Raw genomic sequence first — 25,739 nt, 5'->3', positions numbered from 1 at the left:
TGTATTGTATGATCCCATCGATCGACTGCGGCGAGAAGGTTCCAAAAACCACAAGTCAATCAAAGAGTGGTCCATGTAGAATGTCCCTGAGGCTTTCCCAAAAGTAGGAGGTTGTGGATCCTCTTGGAAGGTTCTCTGAGAAGATGAGCATCAAGCATTTGGCAGAATGCTTCGTCATCAAGGTCTGAAACACTGATGTATTGCCTGGATTTTAGTGAGAAGAATCCTTTCTGTCAGATCTGTCATGTACAGCCAGCATCTCTGCAACACAACATGCTGTTCTTGAGACAGCTGGGGCAATGACTGTTGCACACCTCCTTCTAAAATGTATGTTTGCAAAGAAAGTTTGGAGAGAAATCCGCTGGTTTTTGTCAATGTTTGCCTCTAACATCTCTATAACATGGTAATGTGTGCGCTATGGCCTGTTTCCAGGGGAAGAAACCAAGATAATAAATGTCTGCAACTGGAAAGCCATCAATTCAGTGAAATATGCTCTTTGGTCTGCCTGAAACTTAATAGCAAAGATATAATTGACTGAGACTGAGTGTTGCACATTCCATTATTCAGGATGGCATGCTAAAGAATGCACTGAATCTTCATACAGCTGCCACAAAGGCAACATGAGGAATGGCTCCAATCTGAGGCTTTCCTGATATAATCTGAAAATGTATTTGTGCATTTGAAATCTAAATGCAAATGTAGCATATTCTCCAGTTAAATGTTTACACAAAAAAAACCAAATTTATTACTGTAAATGAATCATGGCATGACTTCCGACCCCAAAGAAGTATTTTCTAAACTGTGTTATGTGTATATTGGTTCATAAATAAAGTTTTCTTTTTTTTTAATGCTGCCGTCTCTTTGCATCTGAATTCAAGATGGTGGCTCTTCCTTCACTTAGTACAGTGGAAACGTTTGAATATAAAAGTGATTTTATATTGCCCGTTTTTGAAGTTCCAGTCAAAGGAGAGTGACCTTTCATATGTTGAGTGGCTTTTGTACGTTGCCTTCCTTTACAGTCGGTTGCTGGTTGTGCTGCCATTTATAGTATGTAATTGCCTATCGGGGTGTACAAATAATAAAAGCCCAAGCTGTAATGATCAGAGCTGGAGACAACAGTATTATTGTACACCCAAGGTCACTTTGGATATTAAAGACACTGTCAGAAAAACATAAAAGGAGAACACACTTAATCACTCTGAACAAAAAAAATTGCATGCAACAGAATGGCAATTCCAACCTTTTACACATCCCTTTCCACCATTAGCTTCTTTACTACTGCCTCATCTGGGAACTTGGGTTTAGTTTAATGTTGCTTTTTCTGCAGTTTAGTTATTTATTAATGTCCTACAAGGGAAGTTTATGGCTTTTGCTGTAACCTGAAAGTGTTATAGTTAAAAATACAATTGATTTAATTGGATATATTGCACATGCACAGAGGATTCCACTCAAACTGGAAATTTGTTTATAATTGAGTATAAAAAAAAGGCCTAGAAATTGGACATCGGTGAAAACCTGCCGGTGTCACCGCAGCCTCGAGTTTACGGCCGTTGAAAATGGCTGCAGCGCTACCGGGCAAAAATTCGCGCTGGGGGCTAAAGAGTTTTGGCACAGCAGTAACTTCCAGTGTAATGCCCTCCTGGTAGTGTTAGTGGAGGCATCAGACCCGAAGTTTGTGTCCAAGAGCGGCGTTCCAGCTTCTTACAGCCTCTGAAAGTGAGGCTGTGGAGTTCGCAAAGAATTGTGGGCAATTAAAAGGGCTATGAATTAAAAGGGCAATGCATTCAGAACTAATAAAAATTAAAATGAAGTGAAACAATGCAGTTTTCAGCCCTTACTGCATTTAAAAAAAAATCGCATTGAAAAGAAGTCCCAAATGGGAGTCTTCAGCACTTAAAGCTGAATTCCCTTCTGTACCTCCAAAAATAGGAAACGTGCTTCAGCACTAACACAAGTGGCTCAGCAAGCCAGGAAAGGGGTACCCAAGGTCTGACATGCAGCACTCCAGCTTTGTGCAGGGGGTCAACACTGCAAGAGAGGTCCTCTACCTACAGGGGCCAGGAGGCCCTCCAGAAAGAACAATGTGGGACTACATCACCGAGGCCATCACTGCCAGCAGTGTCGCCCCCACTACCTGGCTCCAATGCCCAAAAAAGCTTCATGACCTCCTGACTTCATGACTGGTCAAGGCCAGTGAATGCATCTTCAAAAGCCGTCTCCTATCAACTGCATCACTAACCTCACACACTTCTCAGTGCATGACTACCACCAGCCCACCCCCCCAATCACTCACCTACCAACAACCTGTACCAATCACAAGGCACATCTCCCATTCCTAGCCTCCCTTCACCCCCCCTTGGAGGAGACAGCGCAGGCCATTCTTAGCGGGGGCATGGCTGAGCCCTTGGCCAGCCGCAGGGCTGAAAGAATAAAAGATGCTGGTATCCTCATACATTATCCTCGTTCTGACATGCACCTCTTGCTTTCCCACCCTCCCCTCACCGCACCTCTTGCTTTCCCACCCTCCCCTCACCACAACTCCACCCTTGTGCTTTCCTCATTTCACTCACCCAAGAAATGCAGCCTGCCCAGCCAGCAGTTCGCCAAGAAGAGGGAGAGGAAAGTGAAGAAGAAAAAGAAACACCGTCACTTGATTTCACACTCCCAGCCACCAGCTCCTGAAGGTCGACCAGCAGGCCATTTGCAGTGCCCCCCCACTGAAAGTCAGCAGCCTTCCACCAGCTATGCTGCAGCCACTGGGGTAGCATTGTGTGACATCAGTAGGATAGGCAAAGGCACACACAAGACAATCACTAAGAGAATGCACAAGGGTGATAAGTTGATTTCTTGATGTCATATTGGATGGATAGACATATAAAGTTGGATTGGAAAGTTTGCTTTGTGGTGGCTTTTATTTCAGCGTCATGGCGAAGAGGACACTGTGATGGTCAATAACAGAGAGAAGGTAAGGTGTGGGACAAATGTTGAAAGGGGAATTGGGGTGTGGTCACTGGGACCGCAGGTGGGTGATTCCATCCTGGATATCCCGGCCACAAAGGGGCTGCCTGGGTTGCATCCTTTCTTTTGCTTCCTCCTCTTCTGCTGCCTCCTCTTCTGTGTCATCCTCTTCCCTCTGTGAGCAGATGCTGTAAATCTGAAATGACAGCATAAAATGCTGGAAATACTCAGCAGGTCAGGCAGCATCTCGACCTGAGACGTGAACTCTGTTTCTCTCTCCACGGATGTTGCCTGACTTGCTGAGTATTTGCAGCATTTTCTGTTTTCTCAGAGGCCTTCCTTTACGATCAGAGGCCTTGCAAGTGTTCAGCAGCACTCCTTATGCGCTTAAATTTTTTTTAACATCTATTGCAGCAAGCCACTACTTCAGTAAAATAAAATAAAAAGTCCAAAAGCTTAAATGCAAACATACCTGAAAGATGTATGTGGCCCTTTAAGAGGTGCTGACAGTGCCTCTGAGAGTCTGCTAGCACGCTGGGTTTACCTGGCATGCTTAGGACCCAGCGCTAAACGCAGCACTAGGGTCGAAGTTTGCTGTGGTAACGTTAGGTCAGCGTTGCACGCTGACTGACATTACCACTCTGCCATTTTTCTTTTCTGGGCGATGCCTCTTAGCGGCAGTGATACCGGGACCACAAAAATGGAAGACACCGCGGGACCCACCACCAGCTGGCGGAAGAGCGGCAACCGCCACTTTCTCGACATTACGCGCGCTAACGAGTGGCGCAAACCACCCGAATTTCTAAGCTTAAGAATTTTTTGTGACAAGAAAAGGCTATTAGGTCCAAACAAAACCACATAATTTCCAGATCACCTTGGCACAGCCACTTTCTCACCATGTTTCTCAAAACCCTTTCTCTCCCCAAAAACTCATTCATTTGTCCCTTGAAACTAATTATGCTGTCTGCTTCAGTGGCCTTCCCTGGCAATTTATTCCATCACTCGATCAGCATTTTGGTAAAAATGTTCTGCTTCCTTTTTTATTCTTAAAGTTCAAATTTTTTACTTCTGTCCCTGGCATCTCAAACCTTGATAATAATGAACAATGAAGAATATCTTCAAAGTTATTATGCCTTTTGAGATTTCTATCTTGCGACCCACACAAGCCACTTTCTGCAGTCAAAATGTTTAAATACAAGAAGGGAAGTGGGAGTGCATATCATGGCAAAAACAAAGTCAAGCAAATGCTATAACCTTCCCTTGTAGGACTTTAATGCTTTTTTGTAGACCCCATTTTCATGGTGCTACAATGTCACTTATTCCCCAAGGCTGTGGCATTTATATGATGGAGTGCCATCAATGAAGGGAGACTCACACACTTTCAGTCAGCTGCACTCCTGTACAACAACAACTAACATTTATATAGCACTCTTAAGATCGAGAAAACATCACAAGAAGCGGGAGGGAGAAGTCAAATCAGAGCAGGAGTAAGGAGAGAACCTGAAGGTGACCTAAGGCTGAATGTGCAGTTGAAGAGTAAGATTGTAAGGAGGCTTTTGTAGGTGAAGTGAGATCTTCCCTAGATGCGGGGGAGGTGCCTGAGGATTGGAAAGTGGCAAAAGTTACACTATAGTTCAAGAAAGGGTGTAAGGACAATCCTAGTAACTGCAGGCCGGTCAGTTTAACATCAGTGATGGGTAAAGTTTTAGAAACAATAATCAAGGTAAAAATTAGCGGGCACTTGGAAAGGTTTAAGCTAATTAAGGAGAGCCAACACGAATTTGTAAAAGGCAGATCATGTTTGACTAATCTAATTGAATTTTTTAATGAAATAACAGGGAGGATCGATGAAGGGAATGCAATGGATGTTGTCAACATTGATTTTAGGAAGGCGTTTGGCAAAGTACCACATAAAAGGCTGGTTAACAAAATTGAGGCTCATGGAATAGGTGGGTCAGTGGCAGCTTGGATAAGGAATTGGCTTAAGGACAGAAAACAGTGAGTTGTGGTAAATGGCTATTTTTCAGACTGGAGGATGGTAGACAGTGGTGTTCCCCAAGGGTCAGTGCTGGGGCCACTGCTTTTTTTGATATATATAAATGACCTGGATATTAGAATACAGAGTAGAATTTCTAAATTTGCTGATGACACCAAACTTGGGGGTGTGGCAAACAGTGATGATGATACCAATCGACTGCAACAGGACATAGAAAGGCTAGCAGAATGGGCAGACAAGTGGCAGATGGAATTTAATACAGAGAAGTGTGAGGTGATGCATTTTGGCAGAAGGAAAAGGGAGAGGCAATATACACTTAATGGCACAGTTTTCAAGAGTGTGCAGGGACAGAGGGACCTGGGAGTTAATGTGCATAGGTCCCTGAAGGTGGCGGGACATATTGAGAGAGTGGTTAGCAAAGCATATGGGATCTTGGGCTTCATAAATAGAGGTATTGAGTACAAAAGTAGAGAAGTTATGCTGAACCTTTAAAAAGTGCTGGTTAGGCCACAACTGGAGTGTTGCATCCAGTTCTGGTTACCATACTTTAGGAAGGATGTGAAGGCCCTTGAGCAGGTGCAGAGGAGATTTACCAGAATGGTTCCGGGATGGGGGATCTTAGCTACAAGGTTGGAGAAGCTGGATTTGTTTTCATTAGAGCAAAGGAGGTTGAGGGGTGATTTGATAGAGGTGTACAAGACTATGGCGGGTTTGGATAGGCTAGACGGGGAAAGGCTGTTCCCATTAGTTGATGGTACAAGGACTAGGGGACACAGATTTAAGGTTTTGGGCAAGAGGGGGGATGTGAGGAAAAGCTTTTTTACACAGCGAGTGGTGAGGACCTGGAATTCGCTGTCGACGGAAGTGGTGGAAGTGGAGACACTCGAGCCGGCATGGACTCGATGGGCTGAATGGCCTCCTTCTGTGCTGTTATGACTCTAAGGCCTTGATTTTTATAGAGGAGGCAGGTTGAGGGCGGACCCGCTGCTCGCAGCCTTCGGACCCACTCCCGGATGCCGTCGACCTGCAGTTCCAATTTTTGCTTGATTGGCCTCGTTACAGCCGATGTGCAGGTCCCTCCAGGCAATTGCTTGGAGCATGTCAGTTTCTCGCGTTTTTGGAGTAAAAATTTAAAGGGTCCATGTCCCCATTGCAAAAAATGTAACTGGAATGGCTTGGTGCTGTATTATCTGATGTGAACACAAATAATTGAATGAAATTGCTGGTCATATTATTCCAGAAAGACATTTATGATTTTTTTTATCTATCAATGTAGTATGTGACCAAGAAATGAAAAAGTTGCCAGTTGTGTTCCAATCATTGGCTTTGTAAAATTAATGCTTTTTTCTCTTAAAGGTGCAGGAATGGCAGCCCCAAAAACTAAGGCTGCAGCCAGGTTCAATGAGGGCTCTCTCCATGCTCTTGTGGATGGAGTTAGAGGACGTCGGAGCTCCTCTTCCCTGGAAATGGAAGGAGGAGGCCTCCTCAGCAAACCAAGGCAGCTTGGCTGCAAACTGCTGAGGAGGTGAGCTCGAGGTCTGTGTGCAGATGCACCTGGGTTCAGTGTGGAAAAAGGTTTATTGATCTGCTGACATCACCTAAAGTGTGGCCTCTGTGTCCTGGGACATGGAAGTTCAAGAGTGAGGGCTCAGGGTGATTTCCATTTAGAATGCTGGTGGTAACACTGAACGCTTTTGTAGACAGATGATGACTGGGGTTTTGAGGATGTCGGACTTATATTCATCTCCATGTGCCAGCCACCTGTGGTTGAAGCATAAACTTACGTGAATCTGGCATGGATGAGTGCATCCCTTGCCTGACGGCCAGCAGTGTGTTCACCCGCTGATGGATTAGCTCTCTCGAAAGTCTCAGCCTGCTTTGGCACTGCTGTTCAGTCATACTGAGGAAGCTGATCCTCTGCCTGTAAACCCTGTGTTGGGGGTATCTCCTGCGGCGAGGTGCAGCCCTGCGCTGAGGCCCTCTGCCTTGTGCATCATCAGGTGGGTGAGGAGGAGGTTGGCATTCCTGGTGCTGTTGTGGCTGGTTATGGCCCTGCAAGGCATCACTCCCCATCCTCCTACTCATCTTTCTCCTCTTCCTCTTCCTCCAAGGAGGCTGTGTGCTGAGCCACTTGTTCATCCGGCAGCACTAAGCTCTTCCTCCGAATCTGACGACCAGGATGAGAGGATGTAAGTATTTCCCATCCCGTAGCTATAGATTTCACTTGAGGCAAGAAGCTTGCAAGCGTACACTAGAAGTGGCCTGAAGTTATTCCTATCAGGTCACACTGCAGATGTGTGTCAGCTTGAACAGTCAAGGTCAGTAGATTTGCAAAATCTTATCCCAAACCTCCAACAGCAAGGTTGTTGCATTTGAATGTCAGCCATGTTACAGGGGTGCTTTTAAAGTGCTTCACCAATTACTACAAATCATGTCCTCGAGAAACTCGTCTCCTTGCAGCTGGCCTGTTTCTGACAAGACAGAAAACAGGAGCCAGAGGCACGAAAATGGGAAACCTCTATCAAAATAGGATTAGCAAGGCAGTTAACAGGCTCTTAACTGTATTAACTACCGGTCCCACTTGTTCCAGTCGGGTCAGTTTGGGAGCAGCTGAACAGACACTCACGAAAATTGCATGGGGGTGGGATGGAGGCGGGTTGGCAGTCTGTAGCCATTTTTTCTGGTTTTCGCTGCTGACCCGCTTCCTCAGGACTATTAAAATTGAGCCCACAGACTCTAAGATGTAGCAAGGCAGAAGACTTTAAGAAAGGAATTCCAGAGTTTGATGACTTGTACAGCACTATAGGCAGTTACGTACTATCAATGGCAGTAATTCTCTGTAAGCTATACGATATCAGAATGAGAACTATATGCAATAAAGAGAATATTATCCTTCAATATTTACTTAATCTACTACTACAGTAACAGTAATGTAATTTTTCTGTATTGTGTTTCAAGCTGTAGGTCCTATATTACTGCAATTGCAGGATTCTGCTATTACTCTCCCTGTAATTAATGTTTCTGAAATGGTTTTATGCGTTAACACTTATGGAAATAACACCAACAATTTTAATAAATGGCAAATCAAATAGCCTGTTTAGTTACTTTCTGAAAGTGTGGTAGGAACACATAACTTTTGTGCAAGATACCAATATGTGCTTTACTACAATAACAGTATTCAGACACTTTTAGCTTTGTATCCAGCTGTTGCAGTACACTGCTTTGGAGCAGTCAATCCAATAGCATTTTAAACATACACTGACATTTGTTGATTTGTTTTTAAAGATGCTAACAAATTCTTATGAGCTTGTTCTACATTTTTTGACCATGCAATCGCCAAGGCCCTGTTAATTTGAAATCAACACCTTTATTTGACTTTTAATCGCTCAAAATAAAAAACTACTGCTTTTGTGTTAAATGGTCAGCAGTATTGCACTTGACTGCCTGAGGTGGGTTGAACATATAATCACCTGGGCTACACATCTTAGCAACTGGTATTAATTGCTTTGTTTTGAATAACATGTATTAACTTATAATACTTACTCTGCGCTGTCAAGAGTATAAATTGTAGTCTGGCAGTTGATGGCACGTTCCGTGCTATAAAATTTTGCGATGTTACTCCTGGTGACTGTGAACTTAGATTTATTAGTGTTCATTTTAATTACTTCAAGTCTGTCGTCTTGAGGTAGATTAAAGCAAAGTAAACCTCTTAAAGCAGGATCATTGAATAACTTATAAAATGGATCACTCACAGTACTGAAGTGTCATTTAAACAGAAGGGAAGAAAAGGAGACCAAAGGTTTTGTTGGATTTTATTTCCATTATTAAAACCCAACTGAAGGGAAAAGGCAGCCAAGATTGAGAATAGTAGGAAACCCATGAAGTCGTTATTATGTGATGGCAAAGCTTGGTTTATAAATTATAGAATGAAGAGGTAACAATTTTCGTGGTTTTAAGGCCTTGGAAAAGAATATTTTAGACTTGGAGATGATGTAATAAGTTTTGATTTTGACATAGCTAGGTTATGGCGAGGAGGAAGGAAGAACATGTACAATGGCAGATTTGAAGCATCAAATAAACCAGAGAGGAAATTTCAGAGGAGCACTGACCATAACGGTACCAAGGAAATAGCCCTAAACTCTGGAATTGCCACCCTAAACCTCTCTGCCTCTCCATCTCTCTCTTTAAGATCCCCCTTAAAACCTACCTCTTTGACCAAGCTTTCAGTCATCTTTCCTACTATCTCCTTCTTTGGCTCGGTATCAATTTTTGTCTGATTACACTTCTGTGGAATGCATTGGGACATTTCCTACATTAAAGGAACTATACAAATGCAAGTTGTTGTTAGCCATCCATTGCCAGATCTGCCTTGACCACAACAAGCTTTACCGGGCCTTGTTCTCTTCTACCAAAGCTATCCACGACTCTATGATCATCCTGGAAGGCAAAGATACCCCAGGCTCCTTTTCTCTATTACTGATCCCCTCTTTAAACTCCTCTCACTCGCCCACTCCACCCTTTTGTCTAACATCAGTGTAAGGAGATTATAGATTTTTTCTTCACCAAGATCTAGACCATCCCTTCTGTTGCCATTGCTGCTTTCCCCTTTCTCCCTAAGCCACATATACACCCATTCTAGATCTGATCCGTGGTCTCTCTTCAGTTCCTCTCCACCTCCCCCGAGGCCATTCTAAGCTCATCTCATGCAAGAGCCCTATATCGTGCTCTATCATCTCCATTAACTTTCTGACTACCCATCTTTTCTTCCTGCCTCCCATGCCAGGTGACATTATAAATGGTTCCCTTTCCTGGGACACTACCCACCTCCTCCCTTTTAAAACCATCACCACCGCCACCCCCGCACCCCCCCCCCCCCGCCATAAAAATCTCACCCCCAGTCCCTGTATCCTTGTTGGCTACTTTGACCTCCTCTCCCTCTCCAAGGTCCTTGAATGTGTTTGTCACCTCCCAGCTCCACGCCTATCTCTCCCTCAACCTCCGGTCTAGCTTCTGCCCCTCCTACATTACTGAAGCCATCCGAACCAAAGTCACATCTAGCATTCTCTATGGCTATGACCATGATGTATTATCCCTCTGTAGTCATACCAACCCCACCATCTCATGAATCAGGAGACAAACTCGTAATAATCAGGAGATTTGGTAAGAATCATGAGTTGCTACTTTTTTCAAACATAAACCAATATAGATTGACAGTTCGTTTATAAACCTCATTAGTGGCTTTATTTAATCTCTAACAGGTCACAACTCTTTACAAAAACTATATTACTGCATCTAAAAATGCTTTACAAAAAACTTTTAAAAAGCCCAACCCGTTATCACCACACTGCTATGCATCTCAGTTTAAGGTTACGATGACTAATATAAATTAGTTATACAATTAAGCATATATATTTATGGCTTGGCCCTCCTCCCAGCAGGAAGAGGCAAGCATTCCACCCACTGCCTGCCTGTTTGATGCCTGATGTTAAAATCAAGCTTCAGCTCTCCTGTGAACCAAAATCAAAACCTACTCTATTATATGTGCTGTGTCTAAGATAGTCCAGTAGTAACAATCGTTTTATTAATGGCCCAGAACTTCGGGTCCCCACGGGTGAGTACACACGGGGTACTCACCCGTAGGCCCAATGGAAGTGCCGGTTTCCTGCATGCACTGCGCATGCGTGGGAAACCGGCACTTCTGTTCCCCTGAAAGGAGGGGTTAAGAGGTCGAATGCGTGCGCAGGAGAGGCTGCGCGTGCGCATCGAACTTACATTTTTTTTGCAGGTTTTCCCGGGAAGGTAAGTCTCCAGAAGTTAGACATGTAAAAAGCAGTCACAAGGCCTGCTTACAAGGTAAGTGGTGTATTAATTAAAATTAAAACATTTTTTCCACAGGTTTATTATTTTTAAATACTTTAAAGAAAAGTAAGTTTATTTTTAGCCCCGTTAGAAAATAAAAATATTTTCTCAAAAATTTAAATTATTGTTTAAAATAGTTATTTCATGTAATTTATAGTTTATTTAAAAAATGTGATGTTTTTAAAAAATTTATTTGAAGATTTAGTGATGTATTGGGGCTCATAGTATTTATTAGTTTGACAGCCCTTCCTGTCAAACTTATGAATGAAGCATTCCCTGCTTCAATTGGCTCCCCATGGCCCACGTGATCCCAGGGGACGCATCGAACTAACTGCGCCCCTGGGATACGCAAGCACTGTGTGCCGGCAGTTGGAGGAGGCCCAGGATTGGAATTCCACAGGGGCCCACAGCTCAACGGCCAGCACGCAAGGTAAGTGCAGGTTGGGGGCTTACACCCGCGGGAAGCTCCCGACCCGAATTTCTGGGCCATTGTTTTTGGCCACCACCATAAACTCTGCTCCTCATCACTGACTCCATCCTCCTCCCCAGCCACTCATTCAGGCTGAACCAGACAGTGCGAGACCTTGACCTTTGTTTGATCCAGAGCTGAGCTCCAAACACCACATCCTATCCATCACCACAACTTCTTGTTTCCATCTCTGCAACACTGCCTGTTTCTGCTCCTACTTCAACTCCTGCACTACCGAAACTCTTTATCCATGCTTTTGTCACCGACAGAATATTTTTCTCCAATGCCCTCTTTCTGGCTCTGACTCTCCAACCTCCATAATTTCTGACTTGTCCAAAACTTAGCCACTCTTATTCTTCTCTGCACTCAGTCCTGTTCACCCATTATCCCCATTTTCACAAACTAACTTTGGCTGCCTGTCCCCCAACACTTTTAAAATTTAGAATCTTTGTCAGTATCTTCAGTTTTATACCCCCTCCTGCGTCCTTTAGCCTTTTGACTCTGGGCTTTTGTGTGTTCCCTGTCCCTTCGCCTCACTATTGGTGGCAGAACCTTTAGCTGCCTCGTCTCTTTCTCTGGAACTCCCGCTCTAAACCCCACCACCTCTCGCTTCTCTGCAATTTTAGCCAAAATAAAGTGAAGACAGTTTAAGAAAATTAATGTCTGACGCCTTTGAACTGAGAGATTCCATGTTAGAATTTTCCATTACAGTATTTCTTATATACTGTGGCCTTTGTGCAGGATTTAGTGTTCATATTTCTTACTCCTACCTTCATAAACTGTTTCCCCTTTCTGCTACAACTCCCCTTACAGCTTAGTTTCTGGATTTCACACATGGATCAAAGGAAGCCTTCTGTTGCACACCTCGTAGTTTTGAACCATAAAGAATTGTTTTGACACCCATCTTATATGCCACATACTTAACCCCCATTGAAAATTTGCTATCATATAAGAAAGATCAAAACTCCTCTTGCCCCCTTTTCAATGCACCACCGAATATCTCTATCAAAGCTAAAATTGGTATCCGCCAGGTCCCATAAGTGCTGACCTTAATAAACAATTTGCCGAGACGGCCCTTCTAACTTTTGTTCCAAACTTCCAAGATCCCCTGTTGAACCATGAAAAGCCATAAAACTGCACTTGGGGTCAATCATCATCATATCCCACTGGTTAGCCCATTGTTCAAGTTGAGTGAGTAGAGCACAGTAGATTTGCAGGAAAATTAGTTGACAAAATACAGTAGCTGTGAAAAGGAGTGCTGAGTCTTTCAGAAATGGAACACATTCCAAAACCATCCCATACAATGCCATCTAGCATATCATTGATGAAGACTGTAGGCAGTTCATTGAGTTTTCCAGTTACTCTTGGAACTGCAGTATACCTCTTGGGATAAAAGCCAAGATTTAACCATATACTCCAATAGCTTTGTTTCATCGGAGCTGAGCTAGATCAAATGCCTTACAAAAAAAATCGATGAATGCAATTTAAGGGAGTTTCCCCGAAGCCTTGTGTCATTTCACAATTTTGGATAAAGCCACTACCCGCCCTGTATATTCATCACAAAGCAAAATCCAGTCTGTTCTTTTTGATTATTCCACAGTTGTCCAAATATATGTGTCACAAAGTTCTGAAGATCCATAAGATTTCTGTTTTCAGTCTCTACTTGATTTTAGGTACTTCTTCTACTTAGGCAGTCCCTCGGAACTGAGGATGGCTTGCTTCCACATTAAAAATGAGTTCTCAGGTGACTGATGAGTCCAATGCGGGACCTACAGTCTCTGTCACAGGTGGGGCAGACGGTGGTTGAAGGGGCGGGTGGGTGGGGTGCTTGGGTTGACGTGCGCTCCTTGAGCTGTTTATGCTTGGCTTCTGCTTGCTCCCGGCGAAGAGTCTCGAGGTGTTCGGCACCTTCCCGGATGCTTCTCCTCCACTTTGTGCGGTCTTGGGCCAGGGATTCCCAGGTGTCGGTGGGGATGTTGCACTTTTTCAAGGAGGCTTTGAGGGTGTCCTTGAAGTGTTTCCTCTGCCCACCTGGGGCTCTCTTGCCGTGTTGGAACTCCGAGTAGAGCGCTTGTTTTGGGAGTCTTGTATCAGGCATGCGGATGATGTGACCTGTCCATCGGAGCTGATCGAGTGTGGTCAAAGCATCGATGCTGGGGATGTTGGCCTGAGCGACAGCACTGACATTGGTGCGCCTATCCTGCCAATTGATTCACAGCATCTTGCAGAGGCAGCATTGGTGGTACCTCGCCAGTGCTTTGAGGTGCCTGCTGTACATGGTCCATGTCTCTGAAGCATACAGGGGGGCGGTATCACTACTGCTCTGTAGACCATGAGCTTGGTGCTGGGTTTGAGGTCCTGGTCTTCAAACACTCTCTTCCTCAGGCGACCGAAGGCTGCACTGGCACACTGAAGGCAGTGTTGGACTTCATCATCGACGTCTGCCCTTGTTGACAGTAGGCTCCTGAGGTATGGAAAGTGGTCCATGTTGTCTAAGGCCTTGTCGTGGATTTTGATAATCGGGGAGCAGTACTGTGTGGAGGGGGCAGGTTGGTAGAGGACTTTTGTCTTACAGATGTTTAGTGTAAGGCCCATGCTGTCGTATGCTTCGGTGAAGGTGTTGACAATGGTTTGGAGTTCGACCCCAGAGTGTGTGCAGATGCAAGCGGCGTCTGCATACTGTAATTCGATGACAGAGGATGGGACGACCTTGGATCTGGACTGGAGGCGGCGGAGGTTGAACAGTTTCCTGTTTGTTCTGTAGATTAGCTCCACTCCAGCGGGGAGCTTACTGAGGGTGAGATGGAGCATTGCAGCCAGGAAGATCGAGAAGAACATTGGTGTGATGACACAGCCTTGCTTGACCCCGGTCCGTACATGAATTGGGTCTGTGGTCAGGATCACGGCTTGTATGTCGTCGTAAAGCAGGCGGAGGATGGTGACAAACTTTTGAGGGCAGCCGAATTTGAGGAGGATCCTCCATAATCCCTCACGGTTGATGGTGTCGAAGGCTGTTGTGAGGTTAAAGAAGGCCATGTACAGTGGTTGGTGCTGTTCCCTGCATTTCTCTTGTAGTTGACGCGCGGTGAAGATCATGTCCATTGTGCCTCTTAGTGGGCGGAATCCGCATTGCGACTTTGGGAGGAGCTCTTCAGCCACTGGGAGAAGGTGATTGAGGAGGATTCTTGCAATGACTTTCCCTGCGGCAGACAGCAGGGAGACTCCTCTGTAATTACCGCAATCGGACTTGTCACCTTTCTTGAAGATGTTCACGATTTGTGACTGATAAGACTGATAAGACTACTATGCTGTTAATTGCTAACCCATTGTAAAACAAAAACTGGAATATTTTGCATCAAAGCTACGTATATAGACTTTAAAAAAATTCTGCATTTGAAATTTTAAAAAATTCGACAGTAAAGAGTGGAATACAGTCGATCTCACTGGTGAGAGATAACCTTCTTAACTTGCAGGTGATGTCATTATTTTCACACCTGGGATAACTTGCACTGCCTGTTGTGTGTTTTGTTCACCTCTCCGAAGATACGTGAGTGTAAACTTTGTTTCGTTGTTGACGCCTGCAGGCAACAGGACGCCAGTGATTGACACAGGTAAGCATCAGTCTGTCGAGGGCGAAACCTGGCCTCCTGAGGCAGGGTGTGTACAGTCCTGTCAATCAACCAGTGGACAAGCAGTTAGGCCCGCCCCCTTCCCCTAGATCATCCTGCAGGGCCAATCAGTCAGTGTCTTACTGGCATGGTCAGGCTTCCTTTATGCTTTGCGAAGATTCCATCGAAACGTACCTGTCAATCAATCAGTGTCCAGGTAACGGGAGCCCGTCACCTTTCGGAATTGAAACATTATAAATGTAGAGGCACGTGGAGCATGCAGGCAGAGTTTGCTTTTTTTCTGCACAGAAGTTCAGGTTTTGAATTAATCAAGCATTCAACTCGTGAGTTTTCTGACGTGAATCACAAGATCGTGAGTTGAGGGATTTTCATTAAAAATCATGTGTCTCGCGATTAAATCACAAGAGTTGGCATTACTGCCTCTGTGTCCTTCTCAACCTCTTTGCAGCCTTCGATACAGGCAACAGCATGATACTCCTCAAACACCTTTCCTCCATTGTCCAGCTCCGTGAGATTGCTTTGTTTGGTATCTGATGAATTGTGAATAGAGCTAAACACTCTGCATTCATCAGGGTACAGCCCCATTTTGAACCTTACAATGGAGGGAAGGTCATTGATGAAGCAGCTGAAGATGGTTGGGCCTAGGACACTGCCCTGAGGAACTCCTGCAGCGATGTCCTGGAGCTGAGAGGATTGGCCTCCAACAACGACAACCATCTTCATTTGTGCCAGGTACCAGTCCAGCCACTGGAGAGTTTTCCCCCTGATCCCCATTGACTTCAGTATTACTAGGACTCCTTGATGCCACACTCAGTCAAATGCTGCCTTGATGTCAAGAGCAGTCACTCTCACCTCACCTCTGGAATTCAGCTCATGTCCATGTTTGGACCAAGGCTGTAATGAGGTCTGAAGCTGAGTGATCCTTACAGAACTCAAACTGAGCATCAGTGAACAGGTTATTGGTGAATAAGTGCTGTTTTATAGCAGTGTTGATGACTCCTTTCATCACTTTGTTGATGTTTAGAGGTAGGCTGATAGGATGGTAATTGGCCGGGTTGGATTTGTCCTGCTTTGTGTGGACAGGACATATCTGGGCAGTTCTCCGCATTGTCGGGTAGATGCCAGTGTTGTAGCTTATCTCGGGGAATGACTGGTTCTGGCATACAGGTCTTCAGCACTACAGCGGGGATGCTTTTGGAACCCATAGCCTTTACTGTGCAGTCACCATTTCTTGATGTTACATGGAGTGAATCAAATTGGCTGAAGACTGGATCCTGTGATGGTTTGGACCTTAACAAGAAGCCGAGAAGGATCATTTACATGGCATTTCTGGCTGAAGATGGTTGCGAATGTTTGAGCCTTGTCTTTTGCATTCCTGCACTGGGCTCTGCCATCGTTGAGTATGGGGATGTTCATGCAGCCTCCTCCTCCCATTAGTTGCTTAATTATCCACCACTACTCACAACTGGATGTGACAGGGCTTCATAGTATTGACCTGATCTGTTGGTTGTGGGATTGCTTAGCTCTGTCTATAGCATGCTGGTTTTGCTGTTTGGCATGCATGTAGTCCCATGTTGTAGCTTCACCAGGTTGGCGCCTCATTTTTAGCTATGTCTGGTGCTGCTCCAAGTATGCTCTTATATAATTTACATTAGAAACATAGAAACATAGAATATAGGAGCAGGAGTAGGCCATACGGCCCCTCGAGCCTGCTCCGCCATTTAATGAGATCATGGCTGATCATCCAAATTCAGTACCCTGTCCCTGCTTTCTCCTCATATCCCTTGATCCCTTCAGCCTTAATAAATATATCTAACTCCTTCTTGAATATATTTAATGAATTGGCCTCAACTGCCTTCTGTGGTAGAGAATTCCACAGGTTCACCACTCTCTGGGTGAAGAAATTCCTCCTCATCTCTGTCCTAAATGGCTTACCCCTTCTCCTTAGACTGTGACCCCTGGTTCTGGACTCCCTGCCATTGGGAACATCCTTCCTGCATCTAGTCTGTCTAGTCCTGTTAGAATTTTATAAGTTTCAATGAGATCCCCCCTCATTCTTCTAAATTCCAGCAAATATAAGCCCAATCGACCCAGTCCCTCCTCATACGCCATTCCTGTCATCCCAGGTATCAGTTTGGTGAATCTTCGCTGCACTCCCTCCATGGTAAGAACATCCTTCCTCAGATAAGGCGACCAAAACTGCACACAATACTCAAGGTGTGGTCTCACCAAGGCCCTGTACAACTGCAGCAAGACATCCTTGCTCCTGTACTCGAATCCTCTTGCTATGAAGGCCAATATACCATCTGCCTTCTTAACCGCCTGCTGCACCTGCATGCTTACCTTCAGCGACTGGTGCACAAGGACACCCAGGTCTCGTTGCACTTCCCCTTCTCCCAATCTATTGCAGTTCAGATAATAATCTGCCTTCCTGTTTTTGCCACCAAAGTGGATAACCTCGCATTTATCCACATTATACTGCATCTGCCATGCATATGTCCAAATCATACTGGAGTTTCTCAGCATCCTCCTCACAGCACACATGCCCACCCAGCTTTGTGTTGTCTGCAAACTTGGAGATATTACATCTAGTTCCCTCATCTAGATCATTAATATATATTGTGAATAGCTGGGGTCCGAGCACTGATCCCTGCGGTACCCTACTAGTCACTGCCTGCCACTCGGAAAAAGACCCATTTATTCCAACTCTTTGCTTCCTGTCTGCCAACCAGTTCTCTATCCAAGTCATTACCTTACCCCCAATCCCATGTGCTTTAACTTTATACGCTAATCTCTTATGCGGGACCTTATTGAAAGCCTTCTGAAAGTCCAAATACACCACATCCACTGGTTCTCTCTTATCTGTTCTACCAGTTACATCCTCAAAAAATTCCAGTAGATTAGTCAAGCATGATTTACCTTTTGTAAATCCATGTTGACTTTGTGCGATCCTGTCGCTGTTTTCCAAGTGCTCTGCTATTACATCTTTTATAATGGACTCTAGCATTTTCCCCACTACCGATGTCAGGCTTACCGGTCTATAATTGACCAGTAATTGAACCAGGGATGGTCATCTGGCTTGATGGTGATGGAGGAATGTCGAATATGCCAGGCCATGAGGTTATAAATTATGGTGGTAAAGAAATCTGCTGCTGCTAATGGCCCATAGCAGCTCAGGGATGCCCAGTTTTGAGCTGCTAGATCTGTTCTTAATCTATCCCATTTAGCATGGTGGTAGTGCTACATGATACGATGGAGGGTGTCCTCAGTGATAAGACAAGACTTGGTTTCCATGATGACTTGTACTAATGCTGTCATATACAGATGGCTAGATTGGTGAGGACAAGGTCAAAGACATAGTTATTTCCTCGTGTTGATTCTCTCAACACCTGCCACAAGCCCAGTCTGGCAGCTATGTCCTTCAGGACTCAGCCACCTTGGTCAGTGGTGGTGGACATTGAAGGTCCCACCCAGAATACCTTCTGTGCCCTTGCAACCTTCAGTGCTTCCTCCAAGTGCTGTTCAACATGAAGCAGCACTGAATCATCAGCTGAGGGAGGGTGAAAGGTGGTAATCAGCAAGAGGTTTTCTTGCCCATTCTTGACCTGAAGCCATGTGACTTGATGGGGTTTTGAAGGTTCCCAGGTTCACTCTGGTTGACTGTATACCACACTGTCCCCATCTCTGGTGGATTTGCCCAGCTGGTGGGACAGAACATACCCAGGAATGTGATGGAGGAGTCTGCAGAGTTGGCCGATAGTCATATTCAAAGAATCATAACTATGTCAGACTGTTATTTGACTAGTCTGTGGAACAGGACTGCCAACTTTGTGAGGATTGATGAATGCAGTGTTCAGCTCCATTCACAATTGCTCATATAATGTAGCAGTCCATGCCTGCATGCAGCAAAATCTAGACAACATCCAGGTTTTGGGCTGATAAGTGGCAAGTAACATTTGTGCCACACAAGTGTTAGGCAATAACCAACTCCAACAAGATAGCCTAATCACTTCCCTTGACATTCAATGGCCTTACCATCACAGAGTCTCCCACCATCAACATCCTGGGGATTACTATTGACCAGAAACTCAACTGGACCAACTACATAAATGCAGGGCCACCGAGTGGCTCACCTCCTGACTCCCCAAAGCCTTTTCACCACATAAAAGGCACAAGTCTTTGTGATGAGTGTGATGTAATACTCTCCACTTGCCTGGATGGGACTAGATGCAACAACATTCAAGAAACTCGATACCATTCTGAATAAAGCAGTCTGCTTAATCAGCAATTTACTCACCAGTCTAAACATCCACCCCTTCACCATCAGTATACTGTGGCTGTAGTTTGTACTATCTATAGTATTAACTGCAGCAACTCCCCAAAGCTTCGTGGCAACTCCTCTCACATCCGAAACCTCCACCACCCAGAAGGACAAGGGCAGCAAGTGCATGGGAACACCACCACCTTCAAGTTCCCCTCCAAGTCACAAACCATCTTGGCTTGGACATATATCACCATTCTTTCATTATTGTTGGGTTAAAATCCTGGAACTCTTTCCCTAATAACATTGTGGGAGCACCATCACCAAACGGAGAGCAGTAGTTCAAGAAGAGGACCCACCGCCACCTTTTCAAGGTTAATTAGAGATGAGCAATAAGTGCCAGCCTTGATGCCCACATCCCAAAAATGAATAAAAATGTTTACTGTTTGCCAAAGTCCCTACTTTTGTGTTCTCAGTGAATTTTGAGATTTATGTGCTCCATATGCCCAAGTCCAAATCCTATATGTGTATGCATGAATATAAATAAGACTGAGCCCAGCACTGACCCTTTGGATTCACCACTTTCAACTCGTCTCCAATCTGAGCAACACCCATTTACGTTAACTCTTTTTTTCTTGTCTGTCAGCCAACTTTCTATCCATGCTACTACATTTCCTCTTACACCGTATGCCTCAATGTTTCTAACAAGCCTCTTTTGAGATGCCTTCTAAAAATCCATATATACTATATTTACTGGCCTAGAAATTCGGTTGGCTTTGCGCCCAGTTTTTGCCCAAAGAGGGCTTTTGCGCCAATAGAGGAGTTCGCGCTGATATTCAGCGCTGCGGTAATGGCGGCGGTAGCCGGTAGCGCTGCACCGGCACCGATGACGTCATCGGTGTGCGTAGTGCCCCGGTTCCGCCCCGATGCCGGCCCGAATCCCATATTCAGTTGCCGCCGCCTCCTCCGTGGCGGCCGCTACTTACATCCGGAGACCAGGGCCTTACTGCAGCCTTAGTGGGACGCATAAAGGTGGAGGTGCGGCCGGCCGTTTTTTCGGCGGCCGCCTGCCCACACCTCCTTCCCCGGCCTCCTCCACCACCCCCCCCGCGGCATTGCCGGCTGCTTTCCGCGAGCCCGGCACTTCTCCGTGGTGCCGGGCTCATTTGCCGGCACAATCCAGCGGCGATCTCCCCGTTGCAGACACCTCCACCTTAAGAGAAGGAGGAGGCCTGCAGTACCGCAGCCTGCCGCACCGCATCGGGTGGCGCAGCGGCGCCTACAGCGCTGAAATTCAGTTTCAGCGCCCCAAGCGGGGGCGGCCACACCCTGGAATAGCACCTGGTTCCGACTTGGGGCGCAAAAACTGAATTTCTGACGGTCGCAAATGGCTCCCCGCCCAGCGCTAACTTTTGGGCGCAAACCAGCTGGCGGGCCCAAACTGAATTTCTAGGCCACTGTATTTCCAATCAGTTACCTCTTCAAAAAATTCTATTAAATTTGTCAAATATAATTTGGCTTTAACAAATCCATGCTGGCTGTCAGTGATTAACCCACGCATCTCTAAATGCTTACTAATTCTATCCCCAGTGCCTCAAACTTAAAATTCTTTGCCATGTCTGAATCTCTCCTAGCCTCATCACCCCTATCTTCATAACATCCTCCAACCCGCCCGAACGCTCTGTTGCTCTGATTCTCATCTCTTGTGCTTTCCCCCTCCTTTTACTACACCTTTGGTAGTTCTGTCTTTCACAGCCTTGGTCCCTTTCTCTGGAATTCCCTCCCTAAACCCATCTGCCTCTGAACAAATTAGTAACAATACTGTGGAGGAGGAATTCTTAGAGTGTATACAGGGTAGTTTCCCGGACCAATATGTCGAGGAAGCAACTAGAGATCAAGCCATCTTAGACTGGGTATTATGTAATGAGAAAGGATTGATTAGCAATCTTGTGCGAGGCCCCTTGGGGAGGAGCGATCATAATATGATAGAATTCTTCATTAAGATGGAGAGTGAAGTAGTTGACTCAGAAGTTAGGGTCCTGAATTTAAAAAAAGGAAACTATGATGGTATGAGGCGCAAGTTGGCTAGGATGGATTGGTGAGTGTTACTTAAAGGGTTGATGGTGGATAGGCAATGGCAAACATTTAAAGATCACATGGATGAACTACAGAATTTGTTCATCCCTGTTTGGCATAAAAATAAAACAAAAAAGATGACTCAACCGTGGCTAACAACAGAAATTAGGGATAGCATAAGATCCAAGGAGAGGACATATAAATTGGCCAGAAAAAGCAGCAAATCTGAGGATTGAGAGCAGTTTAGGATTCAGCAAAGGAGGACAAAGGGATTAATTAAGAGGGGGGAAATAGAGTATGAGAGTAAGCTTTCAGGGAACATAAAAACTGACTGTAAAAGCTTCTATAGATATGTGAAGAGAAAAAGGTTGGTGAAGACAAGCATAGGTCCCTTGCAGTCAGAATCAGGGGAATTTATAATGGGGAACAAAGAAATGGCAGACCAATTAAATACATACTTTGGTTCTGTCTTCACAAAGGAGGACACAAATAACCTCCCAGAGATGTCGGAGAACATAGGGTCTAATGATAGGGAGGAATTGAATGAAATCAGTATTTGTAGGGAAATGGTGTTAGGGAAATTGATGGGATTGAAGGCCAATAAATCCCCAGGGCCTGATAATTTACATCCTAGGGTACTTAAGGAAGTGGCCCTAGAAATAGTAGATGCATTGCTGGTCATCTTCAAAAATTCTATAGACTCTGGAACAGTTCCCATGGATTGGAGGGTAGCTAATGTAACCCCACTATTTAGAAAAGGTGGTAGAGAGAAAACAGGGAATTATAGACTGGTAAGCCAGACATCGGTAGTGGGGAAAATGCTAGAGTCCATTATAAAAGTTGTAATAGCAGAGCACTTGGAAAACAGTGACAGGATCGGACAAAGTAAACATGGATTTACAAAAGGTAAATCATGCTTGACTAATCTACTGGAATTTTTTGAGGATGTAACTGGTAGAACAGATAAGGGAGAACCAGTGGATGTGGTGTATTTGGACTTTCAGAAGGCTTTCGATAAGGTCCCGCATAAGAGATTAGCGTGCAAAGTTAAAGCACATGGGATTGGGGGTAAGGTACTGACTTGGATAGAGAACTGGTTGGCAGACAGGAAGCAAAGAGTTGGAATAAACGGGTCTTTTTCCGTGTGGCAGACAGTGACTAGTGGGGTACTGCAGGGATCGGTGCTCGGACCCCAGCTATTCAAAATATATATCAATGATCTAGATGAGGGAACCAGATGTAATATCTCCAAATTTGCAGATGACACAAAGCTGGGTGGGCGTGTGTGCTGTGAGGAGGATGCAGAGAAACTCCAGTATGATTTGGACAGGTTGGGTGATTGGACAGATGCATTGCAGATGCAGTATAATGTGGATAAATGCGAGGTTATCCACTTTGGTGGCAAAAACAGTAAGACAGATTATTATCTGAATGGCAATATAGTGGAAAAAGGGGAAGTGCAACGAGACCTGGGTTTCATTGTGCACCAGTAGCTGATGGTAAACATGCAGGTGCAGCAGGCGGATAAGAAGGCAAATGGTATGTTGGCCTTCATAGCGAGAGGATTCGCGTACAGGAGCAAGGATGTCTTGCTGCAGTTGTACAGGGCCTTGGTGAGACCACACCTTGAGTATTGTGTGCAGTTTTGGTCGCCTTATCTGAGGTTGGATGTTCTTGCCATGGAGGGAGTGTAGCAAAGATTCACCAGACTGATACCTGGGATGGCAGGAATGACGTATGAAGAGAGATTGGGTCAATTAGGCTTATATTCGCTAGAGTTCAGAAGAATGAGAGGGGATCTCATTGAAACTTATAACATTCTAACAGGATTAGACAGACTAGAAGCAGGAAGGATGTTCCCGATGCCGGGGGAGTCCAGAACCAGGGGTTACAGTCTAAGGGTTAGGGGTAAGCCATTTAGGACTGAGATGAGGAATTTCTTCACCCAGAGAATGGTGAACCTGTGGAATTCTCTACCACAGAAGGCAGTTGAGGCCAATTCATTAAATATATTTAAGAAGGAGTTGGATATATTTCTTAAGGCTAAAGGGATCAAGGGATATGGGGAGAAAGCAAGGACAGGGTACTGAATTTGGATGATCAGCCATGATCTCATTAAATGGCGGAGCAGGCTCGAGGGGACGAATGGCCTACTCCTGCTCCTATCTTCTATGTTTCTATGTTTCTGTGAACCTCCCTCTCCTCCTTTAAGACCCTCCTTGAAAGTGACCTCTGACCAAGCTATTTGTCACACCTCTTAATCTCTCCTTCCATGGCTCAACATCTGTTTCTCTCATGCCTTTATGAAGTGCCTGGTGATGTTTTTTCTTCATTAAAGATGCTATATAAATGCAAGCTGTTGTTTTGTAAGAATCTTCATAACAGCACCTTAAACAATACTAAAGATGTCAGTATATGGAATCAGCAGAATATTTTTATATTTTACATACAAGTCCAAAACTAAGTTTTGTCAAAGTTGTTTTATAAAACAATACTGGATTAGATCTGTCCATGACTGCCTTTAGTATTAGTAAACACATTGTTATAACTGCACAAAGACTCTCAAGTGATGTTGTATTTCTAACCTCAAAAAAGGCCACATAGAGCCAAAAAATTACTTTGGATATTTAATAGGGTGGATGGATATTTAATCGGGTAGATGGATATTTAATAGGGTAGATGGCTATTTAATAGGGTAGATTCATATGTGTTGGGAAATTTTTAAAGCGAGTTGCTAATATGGTCAATTTTTAAAAAACTTTACACTACAGATATGTTAGACGGGCCCAAAATTACTCTCAAGAGGGGCTTGGTAGAACTGTCAACCAGTTAGATCCCAAAATGTACTCTGTGGTAAAAGTAATTATTATATGCTTGATTCAAGTGGTTTAGATGTGTATGCTGATTAGATATGTAAGTACTGAGTAGCTTTCGTGCACACACCTATATTATCTGTTTGTCCTGGTTATTTGCTTCTGTTCGCCTCAATTCTCATATTTGACCTTTCACACAATAATAACCAGCTCTGTAGTGAAGCGTGAATTGTTGTTTGTGCTAATATTTACTTGCTGTTTCTTCTCTGTCACCTGCTTAGGTCTTGTGGAAATTTGCCTGATGCATCCCCTCGATGTGGTGAAAACCAGGTAAGGCTTTGCTTGAGCAAGTTTTATTGATACTGGAAGTCATCCAGAATGTGGACTGACAGGCAGGCTGCTGATTTAAAATGTCAGGGCTTGCCTAAGTAATTGTGGTTTTAATGTCATTCCATATTGAAGACATTTTGGAAAACTGATGATTTGTCATTTTGTCAGAAAGCATAAGATTTATGCTTTATTGTTTCTTAACATTTTTACAACTAAATGCTTTTTACAAGAACCAAATGCCAACAGAATCCTATCAGAATTAACACCCTTGTGCGCCTTTCTTAGTTCAGATTTGAATTTACAATTTGCAATGTGCTAAATGTCTAGAATCTCTATTGTCATTCTTTCTTACTTTTCAAATTGGTTTTACTTTAGGGATTTAGCAAGGCAAACAAGTGCTTTGAAGTGAGTCTTGTTTAACTATTCCCATAGACAACCCCAAGGTTACGTGCAAACTGACGCAGACCCGTGTGTGAGTCAGACCTACCGTGCTGTGCATGCATCAGTCTTTAATCAGAGCAAAATTCTCCTTCATACCAGTGCCAACATTGTGTCGGGGGTGGGGGGGGGTGGGGGGCGGGTGGTCGGTCAATGGATTATGTTAAGAATAAACCAAACTAGATCCCTTGTTTTGATCAGAGGTTTTAAAACAAAATGGGAACTTTGCTGCATATCATCATACACATTAAACCATTTAATTCTGTTTCATCATTAAGCTGATAAACTACTAAACCATTTGTTGTACATTAACTCCTTCCATTCCAACTTCTTGGCTTATTTTAAATAGATTTTGGTTACGGTTTACAGGGTAGTGCAGCTTATGTTTGACTTAACCACAGATTCACATCACATGATATTTTTCACTCTTTGACTTATAATTGAGTACAGCAGCAAACAACAGTTGCATGAAAGACAATGTAACATAATATGAGAACGCTAAGGTTGCTGTTCATGAATTGATGCAATTTGCCAACATACTGTACATGAAAAAGACCTTAGTTTCCAAGTTAAATCAACTACAGTGGAAAAAGTAAAATTTGAAATTCACGCTTTCCATTGTCTTGCATATTGCTTTCAGTCCAGCATATGGGTTATTTCACATTAGATTCAAACGGATACCATTCTGGCAATGAGGTATTAAGAAAATTTGACACTTTATACATAAATCTAGAATGTGCGGACTATTACCACTGATGCACATGAAGATTAATTTTCATTTAAGACAAAGTTCAAAGATTCAATCAAATCTTGAATTGCACAATTCATCCCATACAGTATTACTATTATAGAGATGGCAATATTAATTTAAACAATAATCACAAAAAATGTTACAGTTGTCAGGAAATTT

General features: G+C 44.2%; 1 protein-coding gene across 2 annotated transcripts in view; it reads left to right on the top strand.

Annotated features, from left to right (window-relative positions):
• The window catches only part of slc25a21 (solute carrier family 25 member 21), a 730,433-nt gene that overhangs the window by 517,901 nt on the left and 186,793 nt on the right, over window positions 1-25,739 (top strand). For both annotated transcript variants that reach the window (XM_086003353.1, XM_086003352.1), the window contains exon 3: window positions 24,343-24,391. In XM_086003353.1, the coding sequence (XP_085859479.1) occupies window positions 24,343-24,391 (49 nt within the window). The remainder of the gene's footprint in view (window positions 1-24,342; window positions 24,392-25,739) is intronic.

This window comes from Somniosus microcephalus, chromosome 12 (genome assembly GCF_052327205.1).
Source record: "Somniosus microcephalus isolate GS21.2 chromosome 12, FLI_Smic_1.0, whole genome shotgun sequence".
Classification (NCBI taxonomy): Eukaryota; Metazoa; Chordata; class Chondrichthyes; order Squaliformes; family Somniosidae; genus Somniosus; species Somniosus microcephalus.
Note: the sequence above shows the minus strand (reverse complement) of the source record. Positions and strands in the feature narration are given on the sequence as shown.